The 16,802-nt window shown below is 37.9% G+C and overlaps 1 protein-coding gene across 1 annotated transcript in view; it reads right to left on the bottom strand.

Annotated features, from left to right (window-relative positions):
* The window catches only part of SUGT1 (SGT1 homolog, MIS12 kinetochore complex assembly cochaperone), a 43,949-nt gene extending 27,147 nt beyond the window's left edge, over window positions 1-16,802 (bottom strand). Inside the window, exons 1-8 of the mRNA XM_030311833.1 lie at window positions 16,677-16,802; window positions 16,527-16,584; window positions 8,679-8,769; window positions 7,919-7,988; window positions 7,143-7,213; window positions 4,205-4,258; window positions 3,811-3,827; window positions 985-1,019 (exon numbers count right to left, since the gene is read on the bottom strand). Coding sequence (XP_030167693.1) covers window positions 985-1,019; window positions 3,811-3,827; window positions 4,205-4,258; window positions 7,143-7,213; window positions 7,919-7,988; window positions 8,679-8,769; window positions 16,527-16,584; window positions 16,677-16,714 — 434 coding nt within the window. The 5' untranslated portion in view covers window positions 16,715-16,802. The remainder of the gene's footprint in view (window positions 1-984; window positions 1,020-3,810; window positions 3,828-4,204; window positions 4,259-7,142; window positions 7,214-7,918; window positions 7,989-8,678; window positions 8,770-16,526; window positions 16,585-16,676) is intronic.

The following is a 16,802-nucleotide window of genomic DNA, read 5'->3' as shown; positions in this document are numbered from 1 at the left end:
AAACACAGTATCTTCCTTCAGTCTCAAGGTACATGGGAAAACTAGTGGGCCTAGAAATTCTAATTATGTGTATCTTTCCCACAGAAGGCTCTAAAACTGTAGGGATCCTCACTTTCAAATTAGATTAGATTAGATTATAAACTCCATGAGGGCAGAGCTATTTATCTATCCTGCCACTATTATATTCCTAAGACTGAGCACAGTGCCTGGTAATATGAAATCAATGTCAGATTATCTTACATTCTAACATCATAGTTATTATTCGATGTTTGTGTTATACTCTTGATGCTGCCACCAAGCTAGTCAAATTTCCCTGTCTACTTGGTACTTGGAGACTCATCCTAAATCTCGCCAGAAAGAACATGAATTGTTTTAACATTTTCAAGCAATTTTAGGTAATTAAAATGCACCTTGATTAAAGACATATACTTTAAGAGTCTCAGTTTCCTGCTGAAATTCAGTGAGGATGCAAAGCTCCAGATTAATGCCTTGTGTTTCTGTTACAGTCCTAAGAATACGAGTTGTACACATGGCTAATGAATAAATATAAATTCAAATACTTGCTAGATGCTTAATTCATCATTGTAACTGTTGCCCTGAGCAATAGTAACTTTCAACTCATGCAGAATTATCCTATGAAAAATATACTCTAAAATATAAAAGGCACAATTCTGTCAAGCCTACTAACTTATTTACCTGTGTAATAACACCTAAAGAGGCTCTTGTCATCTCAAGGTGACATAATATGGAACCAGAAAAAGCAAGTTTAAAGTGAAGTGATTTTAATTTACCCTTAATCATAAATACTAACAGGAATCAGCAAACAGCTCGAGAATTTGTTTTCTCGGGCTAAGCACTATTTCTAAAAAAACTAAAAAACACTTAAAATCACGAAGTAAGGACTTGCTCATTACTATTAAACAATAGGATTTTTCCCTTTAGACATATATATCATGCATTATTTCATGAAAAAGAAACACTTACTTGATTTTTGACTGATGAGTCCTCTGGGATGCAGACTGATTTTGGCAAGTCGAAAGAGAAAAATTTTTACAAACTGGTTTAGCAACTGTATATTAAAATGCACATATTATTAATTTACCCAGTGCTATGGTTACTTTGATATGGAGTAACTACATGAAAACGTCCTCAAAGACAAAGCATAATATTCATAATTGTTAAGTAACACTAGTCATCTCAAAAAATTAGAATATTCAGTATTTTTATAATTTTAAGATTTTTTTTCTAAAATAAAAGCATAAAACCCAAAATACTTTCTAAAGGTATGATTGGAAAAGCTTACATCTGAAATGTTCAGTACTAACTCTTTAAAATGAAAATAACAGGGGCGCCTGGGTGGCTCAGTCGGTTAAGCGTCCGACTTCGGCTCAGGTCATGATCTCACGGTCCGTGAGTTCGAGCCCCGCGTCGGGCTCTGTGTTGACCGCTCAGAGCCTGGAGCCTGTTTCAGATTCTGTGTCTCCCTCTCTCTCTGCCCCTCCCCTGTTCATGCTGTCTCTCTATGTCTCAAAAATAAATAAACGTAAAAAAAAATTTTTTTTTAAATAAAATAAAATGAAAATAACAATGACATTTAAAAAACCATTTTTCAGAAATAGTGTAACTTGGGTCGCCTGGGTGGCTCAGTTGGTTAGGCATTGGACTTGGGCTCAGGTCACTATCTTACGGTTTGGGAGTTGGAGCCCCTCACAGGGCTCTGCACTGATGGTACAGAGCCTGCCTGGGATTCTCTGTCTCCCTCTCTCTCTGCCCCTCCCCAACTTGCGCATGCACTTCTCTCTCAAAATAAATAAATAAACTTTAAAAATTTAAAAAAAAAAAATTAGTATAAACTTCATGCTTAACAATGGCATCAAACATGGCTCTGCAACATATGAAGGAACATTTTCATGGTACCTTCCAGATAACAGCTTACTCCATTTATGGTCTCTCAGTAACAAACATTCTAAACTGCCCATCAAAAAACAAAGTGACTCTTGACCAATCCATACTTTCCTAAACTACATGTGTGCCAGTTAAAACTATGTAAATCTGAAAAACTTGCCCTGGGTCGTAAGTGACCTCTAAGTTGCCCCTAAATGATAAGCGAAGTGATGGGGTTTAAAGGAAGAAAATAAAACCCCTCTACAGATCTGAGTCTAACTCAGAATTACCCTCCAGCATTAACTATTGACAAATACTCAATCTAGATATCAGATGGAGATAATGACTAGAACAGATTACTCCAGTTCACCTCAGTATAAAGATAAAACTACACTGGTGTCAACTACAGCAGCGACAAAATGCACTGTGACTATACAGCAATTTGTGTTACCAGACGAAGTATTATCCAAATGCTACTCTGTTGTTTTCAGGACTAGTTCCAATCCCCAAAATAGTAAGCCATAAACAAAAATACCAGCGGTGTGAAAGAAGACAACTTTTAAATACTTCCCTCACCTATCATACTTAGGAATATACACAAGCCTTGGGGGTATAGGGATAACCAGACAGGGTTCACTTTTGGTGATGTTCAAAACTCCAGTCACTACATATGCACATACCTGGCCTCATGCTCACAACCTGTCTAAAGCAGATTAACTCTAGCAGACCCGGTTTACAAATAAAGAAAACCCAGAGAATAAAATATTTTCTCAGTGTCACAATGTAATTCTGGAAGAAAAGATGTACATTTTCATTCAGACTTGAAGAAAGAGACCCAAAAAGGTTAAGTAACTGCCCTTAGAGTTAAGACCACACACACGTTTCCTAAATCCTTGTCATTTTATTGACTAAATTGTAGATGATCACTGCTAAAAAACCATTAGCCGTAATTTATGCGTGTTATTTATAAACATTGTAGTTAAAAAAAGTCAAATAATTTTCAACTCCACCATAATTTTAATTTTTTTTAAATGTTTATTTTTGAAAGAGGGACAGAGTGCGAGCTGGCGGAGGGGCAGAGACACACAACCCAAAGCAGGTTCCAGGCTCTGAGGTGTCAGTACAGAGCCAGACATGGGCTCAGACTCACAAACCGTGAGATCATGACCTGAGCCGAAGTCAGACACCTAACCAACTGAGCCACCCAGGCATCTCTCAACTCCACCATAATTTTTAATTTTTCAGTTTTAAAAGACTTGAAAGTCTTCATGTCCAAACACCAAATATGAAACTAAATTAGACAGATAAACATTTCCAAATTCTAGTTAACTTTTGTGTGTGGGTTTTTTTTTTTTTTTAATATTTATTTTGTGAGAGAGAGCAAGCGAGCGAGCATGCGCACATGAGGAACGAAGAGAGAGAGAGTATATATATTCCAAGCAGGTTCCATGCTGTCAGTGCAGAGCTGGATGCAGGGCTCAAACTCACAAACTATGACACCATGACCTGAGCTGAAACCAAGAGTTGGACGCTCAACCAACTAAGCCATCCAGGCGCCTCTGACTTTTGTGTTCCTATTACACCACCATAAACCCTGCAAGTACTTCCAAGGCAGCAGCTGTTCAACCTAAATGTGAGGACGTTTCAGCAAGGAAAAGAAAAAAAAATAACCACCCTGACCATACTAAAACATACCAAATCAACTTGATTCATACATTAAATGAGCCCAATAATTTTCATGGCTACAAACCTCTACATTTATTTCATCAAACCAAAATGTATTATTTCAGTTACTAAAGGAAAAAGTATTTGCATCAAATTGCTTAAGATATAACTAAAAGAAAGATCAGTCTGAGTCCTGTCTCAAATATGCATGGCAAAATTATAATTAAGTAAAAACACGAAGGAGAAAAACTTTGTACTTACCACCTCAGATTGTGATCCTATTAAAAACATAAAAACATATCCGGTTAACAATACACTTATAGACAAAGTTATACACATAATTTCTATGGTGCAAACATACTGACTGATTGCATAAATCAATTTACCATACATCCCAAATAAAAGAAAGTGGTTTAATTTTGCATTCTGGAGTCACTTTAGACTTCTTAGTAATTTCTTACCGGTAATATAATGATACAAATCTATCTAAATCATCCTTTCAATATAACAGTACCTTGGAAATCCTATCTGAGGGAACTAGTTAAATTTATGATGTATAAAGTTATAAAGTTACAAATAAATTTGTTTAAATCCAAAAATGTCAAACATTTACTTCTTTGTAAACTGGAAGACCTTTAGAAACCTACATGCTTACCATCCTGAGCTTCTTGACACCTTTTAATCCAGACAGTGAAATCAGGATATGCACCTAGAAAAAAACAGAGTGTAACATCACTCATCTGCACCATGTAACATATTCATTCAACAAATACTTACTGAATATCTACTATGTTCCAAGCAGTGCTTTAGGCACTCGGGGATTCAGCAGTAAATTAGACAGAAACCCTTGTCGTACCACAGTTTATAGCAAGCGTAAAATTACAGCTACAAATATACTAATAGGTTTAACATCTAGACATTCATCCTGAAGAATTAAAAAAAAAAAAATTGCTTTTAACCAGTCAACCTTACTGGTTCCCAGATACACAGAATCTCTATTTCCCCTCACCCTCTTCTGTTAAAGGAGCTTCCTCTAGCACAACGAAATCAGATCTGAATTAGAGTCCCTACACACCATCATTTAGTGTGGAGTGGAAGCCTAGTAACAGACAGCTGGACCGGGATCTAAAGGCCTCTCCTGACCCAGGTTTGTTCTCCAAAGCAGCTACCTACCTATCCTGTCTACTATTCTCTCAGTGGCCTTCTTGTTACCATGCCATTCTTACCAGGGGCAAAAAACACCTCTGGGGCGCCTGCGTGGCTCAGTTAAGCGGCCAACCTCAGTTCAGGTCATGATCTCACAGTTCATGGGTTTGAGGCCCGCGTTGGGCTCTGTGCTGACAGCTCAGAGCTTGGAGCCTGCTTCAGATTTGGTGTCTCCCTCTCTCTCTCTCTCAAAAATGAATAAACATTTTAAAAAAATTTTTTAAAAACCACTTCTGTACTTTGTGTAGTTGTCGTATCTCCAGATTCCATGGGAGCCAACAGACGACAGATGGTGAACTATACACTTAAAAGACGGCAATGCAAACATGTATGTAAGCAAATTATTACAAGACTTAGAACAATGATGATATCTAAACAGTACAGGGTCTAATGAAATATAATGTTTAAAATTATTAAAAGTATTCTAAATAAAAGTTTACACACTCAATCTAATTACAAGCAAGATTATTTTGAAAAATAAAAATTTCTTAAAATGGGGTGCCTGAGTGGCTCAGTTGGTTAAGCATCTAATATGGGCTCAGGTCATGATCTCGCGGTTTGTGGGTTCAAGCTGTGCATTGGGCTCTGTGCTGACAGCTCAGAGACTGGAGCCTGCTTTGGATTCTGTGTCTCCCTCTCTGCCTCTCCCCCACTTATGTTCATTTTCTTTCTCTCTCTCAAAATTAAACATCAAAAAAATTGTTTTAATTTCTTAATATGAAATTTCCTAATACATTAATTTGTAAGTGAAATTCAACTACACAGGCCTTAACTAATACCTACATACATGTACATACATATTCATTTTAGTGGGCGAAACAATTACATCAAAATCTTTGATCTGAATAACCTATTATTCAAATTAATCAGTAAATAAAAACCAAGCTTTCTACCATACCAAAGGGAAAAAAAAAGTAATATTCTGAGTTATAAATTTTTTACCTTGTCTAATAAGGGAACCCTAACAATTTAACATAAATTTTCCCTAAAATTAAAAGAGCAAATCTGTTTTTAAATTAAATATCCTCAACAGCAATTTTACCAAAAACCAGACACCTTCATTTGAGGCAGACTGAAGTAATTCTAAGATAAAAGTCCATGGCAAGAAGGTATTAAAAAAGAAAAATTTTAGATGGGGAACTTTCTATTGCTCTAAAAAAAGAAATAAGGAATAGGGCTTTGAAGTCTAGAAAGGGGAATGATTCATGTCTCTTCAGGGTTTTCATATATGTATCATACAAGAAAACTGGACTCTAGAATTTGCTAGGAGTGGTGGTACGCTGGCTTGCTAAGCGAGTAACCTAATGGTTCACATACTACCACTCTTTCCTAATTTGTAGGTTCCGATTGCAAAGTTGGGCGCGCTGTCCTCTCCCGAGCAGGTATACAGAAGAAAAGCAAATAATCAAAACAATACAACAGTAAATTTTTAGAAATATAAAAACACAGTCATGCAATACTTTAAAGTAGAGATTCACAACCTCAGCACTACTGATATTTTGGACGAGATACTTCTCTCTGTTCTGGGAAATAATCCGGTACAACATAGAATGTTTACCAGTATCCCTGGCCTCTACTCACTAGATGTCAATAGCACATCCCCCATCCATCAGTCATGGTCATCAAAAATCTCTTCAGACATTATCAAATGTCCCCAAGGGAGTAAAATCATCCCTAGTTAGGAACCACTGCTCTAGAGAACTGTGAAAAGACTCTATCATTAGAGGAAGATAAAATGACAGTACACAATACACAATAAGAATTCTGTAGTCTACGATTATCTATGAGATTACTTACAACTTTTGTCTGCCAGTATTTTGCAGACTTCTCTGGTTTTTTGGTTCTTTCAATTTCTATACATGTGCACAGATATCCATACTACTAATTTTCACATACTTCTCTGAAGCTGACGTTAAAAACTCACAGTACTTTCAAAGCTCCAAGTTTCTTCCTATCACAATTTACCCAAACTGACACTACACTTCCTTATAAAAATTTCTGCTGTAAAACTTCCCATCTCAGCTACCTGAATAATAACTTAAACTGAATAGACTTCTGAAAAAAGAGCAAATGAAACTTTCACTTGTCTATCAGAAAAATATAAAGCCAGGCTAAGTAAAGGGAGCACACTGAGTCTTTATATACAGTTTTTAACTTCTAATGGCAAAGTTTACCTGTGATTTAAATGCTAAAGGACAATTTAATTAATTTTAAGTAAACTCAAATTTTGCAAACAACAGGAAATGTCAGTAAGAAAAGAAAAAAAGATGTTGGGTTTCTATAATGAACTTGAAATGAATCTGAGATTACACTAACAAAACTGAGCTGTGGTATTTAAAATACAGAAATAGTGGGCTAGTTTATTAACATACAATTCCAATACTTACTATCTAATTTCTGTCCTCCTACAAAAGTTTCTAGAGCAGCAGCAAAGTTTTTTTCATGGTATTCACATATCCTGCATGAGCATATTAAAAACAAATACCACACACACATGAGATCATGAAAAAAGGCTTTCTTTCTAATTAAATATCTTAGCATGCTCCACTGGTAAAAGAAATATTTTAAGTATATGTTAATAAGCCAAGAAGTTTTCTAATATACTGTAACATTAAACATATCTCCCATTAAAACCCTATTTTGGAACTCATTTCAGAAGGAATTTCTTGATTTTAATTATGTACACTTGCTTATTCCAAAATATAGTTACACTAAGAAATTAAAGAAGTTTCTTAAGAATAAAGTTACACTTAACAGAAACAAGCTGGTATATAAAGTACACAGATACAGCGCTTTCACAGCATTAAATGTAGCCTGTCTAGCTTGGTTGAGAAATATATTCTCTAGTCACTTAAATATAGTAAATCCCAAACAATGAACAAAAAGGGATATGAAATCCATCAGTTTCATCTATACCTTGCAATTACTCCAATCATTGCTATTTTAAAAAACACTAGTTATGTATCTCCTATCACATACTAACTAGTTATGGAAGTATAAAATTATATTTAAAATTAAATCCTATTTCAGCTGTAAAATGTATTAATAAAATGTATAAATACGGAATTTACTATTTACATAAAACTTAAAATTAATTCATTCAACAAACTAAACACCTACTATCTATAGTCCAGATTCAATAAGAAGAGTGGTTATTGCATACCCTTTTCTCAGCATAGCAATGGAATTACTTGGATTAAGTTCAAGAGATTTCCTTGCATCAGCAACAGCATCTATATACAAAAAAATAAAATAAAATAAAATAAAAATGGGGTTTTTAGTCAGTTATTTGTGGATCCTAACAAGTTACATACAGAACTTGAATCAGCCTTAGATTTTTAAGTTTTCAAGTTTGAAAATGGACAAATGCTTCTAAATTAGGAAAAACTAATCCAAGATATAATTCAAAAAACTTTACCCTCATACCTTATGAGCCTAATATTTAGCTTCCTTTTTAAAGCTATTCAGTCAATGAATAAAGCTCTGTGATAAAGTTCATCTAATTTTCTCATTAACATCATTTATGTAATTTGTCTCAAGGTATTTAATTTTTCCCTACCCAGATTCTCTATCCAGAATAAAGTTACACAATACAGAAAGGTATTCTTTTTTATAAAAATTGCAAGTAAGAACATTTCATTTAAATACTCTGTGAAATAGTAAATGTAATGCTATTTTTTGTTAGCATATAAAATAACTACAAATGAAATCCATATAAATTGTCCACCCACTGAAGGAAGAAAAGACACCCAGAACATCTGTTTGGGTGTTGCTCAACAAGTTTGTCATGTTTCAGCTACTTTACACCCTGTATGAAAGACCAATTTAAAAATCCTCAAAGATAATCTCTACTGTGTATGATTCACTGTATCTTGGGCAAAATTTACAACTTAAGAAAAAATACAGTCAGTAAGAAAAGTTACCACAGTAATTCCCAAGAAGAATGTAACAATAAGCTCTTTGACAATAATATTCTGCATCATCTGGTTTCTGTTCCAAAGCCTTAGTCAGCTCCTAAAATATAAACATGTTGACTGTTAGTACATGTTTTTTTAAAAGCAACTGAATTCTAATTAAACATGATTTTTAATCAAATAACCTATTATCATAAGCTATTTGGAGAAAAGATAACAGGGAATTAAAATAAGTCTGGAGTTGGGGCGCCTGGGTGGCGCAGTCGGTTGAGCGTCCGACTTCAGCCAGGTCACGATCTTGCGGTCCCTGAGTTCGAGCCCCGCGTCGGGCTCTGGGCTGATGGCTCAGAGCCTGGAGCCTGTTTCCGATTCTGTGTCTCCCTCTCTCTCTCTGCCCCTCCCCCGTTCATGCTCTGTCTCTCTCTGTCCCACAAATAAATAAACGTTGAAAAAAAAAAAATAATAAGTCTGGAGCTTTTCTTTGCAAGAGAGTCGGTATCTCCCCTTCTCTGCTCTCCCCCACCAAAACCCACAATCTAATGTAGTATCTTAGCACAATTCCTGGCCTACAGTAGAAACTCAATAAATGGTAATTATCACCTCATTTATTCTGAAGAATTTAGATGATATGCATTGACCATCACAGATTTTCTCCTCCTAATTTGGAAAAGACTCAAAGATCATGTAGAAGTTGACATGCCTAGAAAATGCAAAGCTGTCCAATAAAAATAAAGAAACAAACACAAAACCTAGAAGTTAAATCTAGAACTCAGGGAAGTTAACAGAATCAATAAGGACACAATCAAGCTTATCTGGCCCTCTCCTATCCTGTCAATGGCAGGCAACCCTAAGAAATTACAGCATTCTGTTTAAAACCCAGATACAATATCTCATAGAAAGCTACTATCAATTGATCAAGATTTAACATCAGATTAAAAGTTTGCCACCCTGGGCAGTCAAAAAAGTATGTTAAGTGGTAGCTGAAACAATGATGCAAGAAGACACAACACAATCGGCCAACGACAAATATAGGCCAATAGGAATGCTTTCATTCTCTACCCAGTGCTCACACATCCTAGGGATTTGGTAGTTTTCTTAAAAGGTAAAATCATTTCAAAAGCCACACATCATTAATTTTGCTTTAACCCAGTAGTGTGGTTCTCACAAAGCAATGTATACTATACATGGTAATCATTTACCCAAAATCCAACATACCTAAGATCCACACCATTTTTTACTATCTTCACCTCTACCATCCTGATTCAAGCAATAATGAAAATCAAGATCTGGTTTACATCAATAGGCATAAAATGTTCCAATGTCTTTCGCTGACTCAGGACAAAGGCCCAAGTTCGTCCAGTAACCTGCAAGGCCCTCCCTGATACTACCCTCTGCTAGCTTTTCAACCTCCTCTCTCACTACTCTTCCCCTTGTTCATCTACCCTAAGCAAATTGGCCTCCTTGCTGTTCTTCAAACACCTTAGGACTCTGCACCTGCTGCTTCTCTCACTGGAAAGCTCTTTCCCCCAGACATGCACAGAAGATCCATTCCTTTACCTTCTAGTTAGTGATGAGGCTGTGCCAGAGACAGGATTCAAATCCAGTCTGCCTGACTCCAAATATGGTTTTAAACACTGCCTCTTGGTAATGTTGTTCCAAGTATCTTTCACACACCAATGACATTTTATTAATGTGTTTTCCTAACACTTTAAAATTCCTAAGTTAAATGATACCATCTTGCACTAAACTTTTCAACAATTTTGAAAAGAGCTAATAGCTTCTTACCTATCTACTCAAATATATCTTCAAACCAAATTTCTAGCCTCTCCTAAGCAAGAAAACAGGTACATTTCAGGTCAAAAAAGCTACTATAAATTATATTAATATCTGGATCATCTAATTGTTTTATTTTTAACGTTTATTTAAGAGTGCGAGAGAGGGGGGAGAGGCAGAGAGATAAGGAGAGAGAGAATCCCAAGCAGACTCCAGGCTGTCAGTGCAGAGCCCGACACAGGGCTTGATCTCACAAACCATGAGATCATGACCTAAACCGAAATCAAGAGTCAGACGCTTAACCGACTGAGCCACCCAGGCACCCCAGGATTATTAACTTAGAAAGCATTTTTAAACATATGTTACATAACAAATCCAGGCCAGACACTGGGGGTACAAAGATAATTAAAATTAAAATGGGGGCGCCTGGGTGGCGCAGTCGGTTAAGCGTCCGACTTCAGCCAGGTCACGATCTTGCGGTCTGTGAGTTCGAGCCCCGCGTCGGGCTCTGGGCTGATGGCTCAGAGCCTGGAGCCTGTTTCCCATTCTGTGTCTCCCTCTCTCTCTGCCCCTCCCCCGTTCATGCTCTGTCTCTCTCTGTCCCAAAAATAAAATAAACGTTGAAAAAAAAAAAAAAAAAAAAAAAAAAAAAAAAAAAATAAAATGGAGTCAAGTAAAAACTTCTGAATTTCAAAGAACCAACTTGCAAATAACCTTTAAAAGCACAAACTAACTGGTTAAGGAGAAACAGTTACGTGATTCAGTTAAATAAAACAACTTACTTGTTAGGCTGTTATTTTTGAAAAGTTACCAAGGGACAGAGCACAAACTGAACATTATGACACAAATTTAAATCATAAACTACAATAACCAATTTACTTTGAATAAGCAATACACAGTATAATAAAACCAGAAAAAGTGAAGTTAAAACAATAATTTGTGGTTGTATGAACTACAACGGACTTGTGGCATGTTTTGAGAGTTCTACTGTTTCTGTGACAACAGTTGTTCACTGCTGGAGTACAAAGGAACTGAAGAAAGGTATCTCAGAAGGCAAGGATTTCAGTGCCAACATTTGAATCATAGTGGCAAAAGGCCATTATGTAATGCAGACCAATGGGAAACATACTGTGAACATGTCCAAAGATACATACTTCCATAAAATGGGTTACGCTATGGTCAAGCAATTTATAGTTCTAAAAATAAAGAAACTCAGTGAACTCTAAAGTATAATTACACTGAAATCTTTACCAAGATAATGACAAAGGAAATACCCTGATAATCCAGAAAAAAATAAGGGAAAAAAACCTCCTTTTTAAGGCATTAAAATTGTTTAAAATTTGGACCTGAGAAAATGAATTTCTAAATCTTTCCAGTTTTAGGCTTTGTAAAAATACTACTCAACAAGATAACTTGTTGTTAAGGTTAAAAGCTAAAGCAGACTGCTCAGAGGGACCTAACTGCTGAAGGTATGTAGCTCTAGGTATCTCAATTTGACTCCATTTCCCTTTTTCTTCTAGCCATGCTAATCCCCAATCACAGATAATAAACAAGAGTGTCAACCCTTCTCCTTTCCTGAACTATCTAGCACTGCTGAAAACAAAAACCACACAACCATGCACAACTGGTAACATTGCACATTTATGCTAACCAGCTACACTCTCAACAAAGCTATCAATGGTCAGTATCTTTAAAGTCAGCTACCAAACCTTTAATTATATTATACATCCCTAGACCTACCTCCTCCTCCAGAGGATGACCTTGATGCCTTGAACCCAGAGACTTATCACTTCTCAACTATATAACCTTGAGCAAGTTAATCTCTTTGGCCTCAGCTTACTTGTGAGTAAAATGCAAATACCCACCTCAACTGTTCGAAGAATTATGGGGGGGGGGGGGGGGGGGGGGGCGGAGGGTGCCTGGCGGCTCAGTTAAGCATCTGACTTTGGCTCAGGTCATGATCTCATGGCTCGTGGGTTCGAGCACCGCATTGGGCTCTGTGCTGACAGCTCAGAGCCTGGAGCCTGCTTCAGATTCTGTGTCTCCCTCTCTCTCTGCCCCTCACCTGCTCACGCTTTGTCTCTCCTAAAAATGAATAAACGTTTAAAAAAAAAAAAAAAGATGCACAAAACCCCTGCCACCTTAAAGTTTATAATGGGGCCCACTTTAGATACGATGGTCTAGGAAAAAAAGCTGAGATGACATTTCAGCTGAAATCTCAATAGGTCTTATCTAGTCCCACTTCACAGGAAACCTGATCCAGAGTGACAAGAGGAATTTTCCTGAGGTTATGGATTTATTATGAAACCAGGATTTTGGATCCAAGCACTCTAATTCCAGAGCCTTTGCTTTTTTCTTTCATTTTTTTTTTTTTTTTAATTAAACTTTACCCCCAGTGTGGAGCTCAAACTCATGACCTGAAGATCAAGAGTCACATGTTCTACCAACTAAGCCAGCCAGGCACCCCCAAAGCCCGTGCTCTTAACTGTTTATACTGGGTCTCAAAAGATCTCATAATCCATACATATGTTTTCTCTCCCTAGTGAGCTGAGACATCCTGTTCAAGTGTTTGACTACCCTAGTTAGTCTCTGCTATGTTCTCAGTGTACTTCATACACCACTCCATTAGAATATTTACCTTATATTTTACTAATCTGTTGATCTGTCTCTGTCTCCACTAGAATGCAAACTTCCTCAGTGCAGTCTTTTCATCTTTAGATACCTGACTCCCAGCACAAAATTCACCAGTAATGTATATTGTATACTGAATGAATGAAAAAGGTGAATCAGCTTGATACATTTCCCCTTTAATCCTAATTGGATAGTCTTATATAAAAATGTAACATTTTAGGGGCTCCAGGGTGGCTCAGTTGAACATCTGGCTCTTAATCTCAACTCAAGTCATGATCTTGCAGTTTGTGAAATCAAGCCCCACATAGGGTTCTGTGCTGACAGCTTGGAGCCTGGGGATTCTACCTCTCCCTCTGCCTCTGCCCCTCCCCCACTGGCTCCTGCACTCTCTCTCAAAATAAACATAAAAAAAAAAGTTAACATTTTAATGGATATAACATCAAGTGTCCTGAATTTCAAAATGACTAGCTGACTCTTGAACAATGAGGTGTGTTAGGGGCACTGACCCTCACACAGTCAAAAATCCAATCTAACTTTTAACTCCCCAAAAACTTAATCCATAGATTTCTATTGACCAGAAGCCTGACTAATAACATAAACAGTCAACTGACACATATCCTGAACGTTGTATGTATTATATACTATATTCCTACAATAAAGCTGGAGGAAAAAAAAATTAAGAAAATCACAAGGGAAAAGCATTTACAGAATGGTATGTACTGGGACACATCCATGTATAAGTGGACCAATGCAAACCCATGTTGTTCAGGGGTCAACGGTACTGCTAACCCAGCCCTTGAGAAAGTCTAGAGAGAAACAGCCTCTCATCAAGGTTCCAGGCTTACTTATCACTATCAATTACTTAGTAACTAACATTTACCTGTTCATCTTTATGAGGTCTTCTCAAGCTTTAAAAAGAACACTTCCTCTTAAAACAACTGGTTCTCCCCACTCCCAGTTTCTGACTCAGGTAGGTGGGGTGGGTCCTGAGAATGTGCATTTCTAGCAAGTTCCCAGGTAATGCTGCTACAGGTGGTCTGGGGAGGATACTTTTGAGAATTACTTTCTACAACACTAGACTCAGTGTGGAAATTTGTGTCCTGAGGGCCCCATTCTGCCTCTAATTGGCTATATACATCTTTGTGACAGATCATTTGGATTTCTTTGGGTCTGTTTTCTTCTGTAAAATGGAAGGGTAAGTACTAGACCACATGAAGTGTAAGAACTTTGAGTCCATCTGAGGTGGGGCCCGAGCATTTGCATTTCTAATAAATTCCTAGGTGACGCTGATGCTTCTGGTTCAAAAGCCACAGTTTAAGAACCAAGGTACTAAAGCTAACCACATGCCTATTCTATGCAATTTCGTTCTTAGGTATATACCCCCAAAACAAAGTGCACGTGTTCACCAAGGTACACATACAAGGAAATTCACAGTGGCTTTACTCATACTAGCTAATAACTGGAAATAACCTAAACATCTACTGTTAGTATAAACTGTTTTTGTTTTTTTTTTTTTTTTGAGAGCACACACACGCATGAGTGGGGGAAAGCCAGAGGGAGAAGGAGAAAGACTCTTAAGCAGGCTCCATGCTGAGCACGGAGCCGGAGGTGGGACTCAATCCCATGACCCTGGGATCATGACCTGAATCAACTGAGCCACCCACGTGCCCCTGTGCTGTATTTTTAAACAATGAAATACTACACAGCAGTGGAAAAAAATAACTACTTCACACAATATGGACATATCTCACATGTTTAAAGCAAGACACAGTACCAAACTCAACTGGGTAACTGGTCTATTATTCCGTTTATAGGAAGTACAAGAGAAAGCAAAACAAATGGTGACAGAGGTCAAAATGGGAGTTTTCCTGGTGGGTAAGGGGAATTATTGGCTGGGAAGAAGGATGAGGGAGCTCTCAGGATGGAAGTGTTCCCCATCTTGATCTGGGGGGTATACGCATGTGTAAAACTACAACTTCAGTAGCTGCAGACTTACGATGTTATACACACAACCTCAAAAAAATGTTCTTAAATAAAACAAAGGAGATGAGAAGTGACAATGAAATTCACTGCAACAATATCCTTTAAAAGCAACCCATATAAGCTAGATTTCCAATGAAGGCAGTGGGGCTAAGACGACCACAACAAATGTAGCTTCTGAAATTAACAGTTGTCTAGATGACCTACTGAATTATGGAGAAAAATATTCAGTGCCTCCTGTAACATTATTCTAATCCTGATCCCAGAAGCTTCGCTGGGAAACAGAGCACAACAGATGAACCAACCATTTTATCCGAGGGCCTTCATATCTAGACCCAAAAAAACACACCCCAACTTAAAAGGTTCTAAAGGACCTGGCCCCTGGCTTCCTCCTGGCACCATCACTCACTCCTCTTTCATCCCCCTCTAGTGAAATGGGCCTTTTTGCTGCTCCTTGAGTCGGACAGCCTCATGACTTTGCATTGGCTCTTTTCCTGCCTGGAATGCTCTTTCCCCAGAGCTTCACATCACCCTCCCTCAGGTCTCTGGTCAAACATCACCTCTTCAGAGAGACTCTACTACGCATGTGGCAAATTTCGTTTAGCAGTCCTAGCTAGAAAAAAAACATCTCTTGCCTCAAACTGCTAACCTTACCTGTATTAGATATAACAACTGGACAAGGTTTGGTTTCCTCTTTCCCTCCTACTTCAAACCAAGAAAGCCCTCGCTGTATTTTGCGACCAATTGCATCATGTATCCCTCGCTTGGGCTCTCTTTATTACTTTTAATTATTACTTAAATCTTGCTCTTTTGACTTTTCTTTCTACCTTTATAGTCTTTCACTTCACACAAATACAAAGTGTCCTGTAAATACAAATGCAAGACATAATACAAGACTTTAATCCATAGCAATCAGTGTCTTGTACAAAGCAACTCCAAAAAAAAGTTCTGATATATGAGTGGATAATGAACAGTGACAGGACATCTGGAAATATTCAGGAACACGGTAAAAGGTTTTTGTTCCAGCAGTCTGCACTTTTTAGCACAGCACCTGGTATGTACGGATGGCAAGAATTATCAAGTGGAAAACCGAATTAACAAATATAATCAAGCCTAGATTTCACTTTTTCTCCTACTCACAAATGCCATTAAAAACAAAACAAAACAAAACTGTTTCCAGGCCAACTATGAAGGTTAACTACGCCCCCAAGAAATAAAGAAGGCATTCCTAAGCAGCTACGAGGATGCAGTAACGCTCTACAACTGGGAGGGGACATGAACAAGGGTCTGGAGTAACTGGGCCACTGTGGAACCGAGGACAGACGGACACTGTCAGGATTAAGGATGATACACAACATCAACAGTAACCCCGATCCCAGGAAGGCAGTGCTGAGAAAAGGCGGGGTCCGCTGGAACCCGTGGGGGCCGGGCTCTCCCAAGAAGAGTGGAGGAAGCGGAGACTGATTCTCTCACCTCTAACGCCGCCTGGGGGTCCTCGTCGATCAGAGCATCTGAGAAGCTCCGGAAAAACCTGCCAGCGAAAACAACGACATGCTCACTAAGGAGAGGGTGAGTGGGAGGGGGAGATAAAAAATAATTAGCGAAAAGAATAAAAACACGCACTTCTGGGCTGTTGCAGGTTCTGCTGCAGCTGCCGCCATCCCTAATAATCGCTGTTGCTGTTAGAGCTGCTACCACCGAGGTTACGAGCTGCGCCGCCGCCCAAGGGGGAAACTTCTGGAGAAACAC

The sequence above is a fragment of the Lynx canadensis genome, chromosome A1, assembly GCF_007474595.2.
Source record: "Lynx canadensis isolate LIC74 chromosome A1, mLynCan4.pri.v2, whole genome shotgun sequence".
Taxonomy (NCBI): domain Eukaryota; kingdom Metazoa; phylum Chordata; class Mammalia; order Carnivora; family Felidae; genus Lynx; species Lynx canadensis.
The sequence above is the reverse complement of the archived record's forward strand: the minus strand, read 5'-3'. Positions and strand labels throughout refer to the sequence as shown.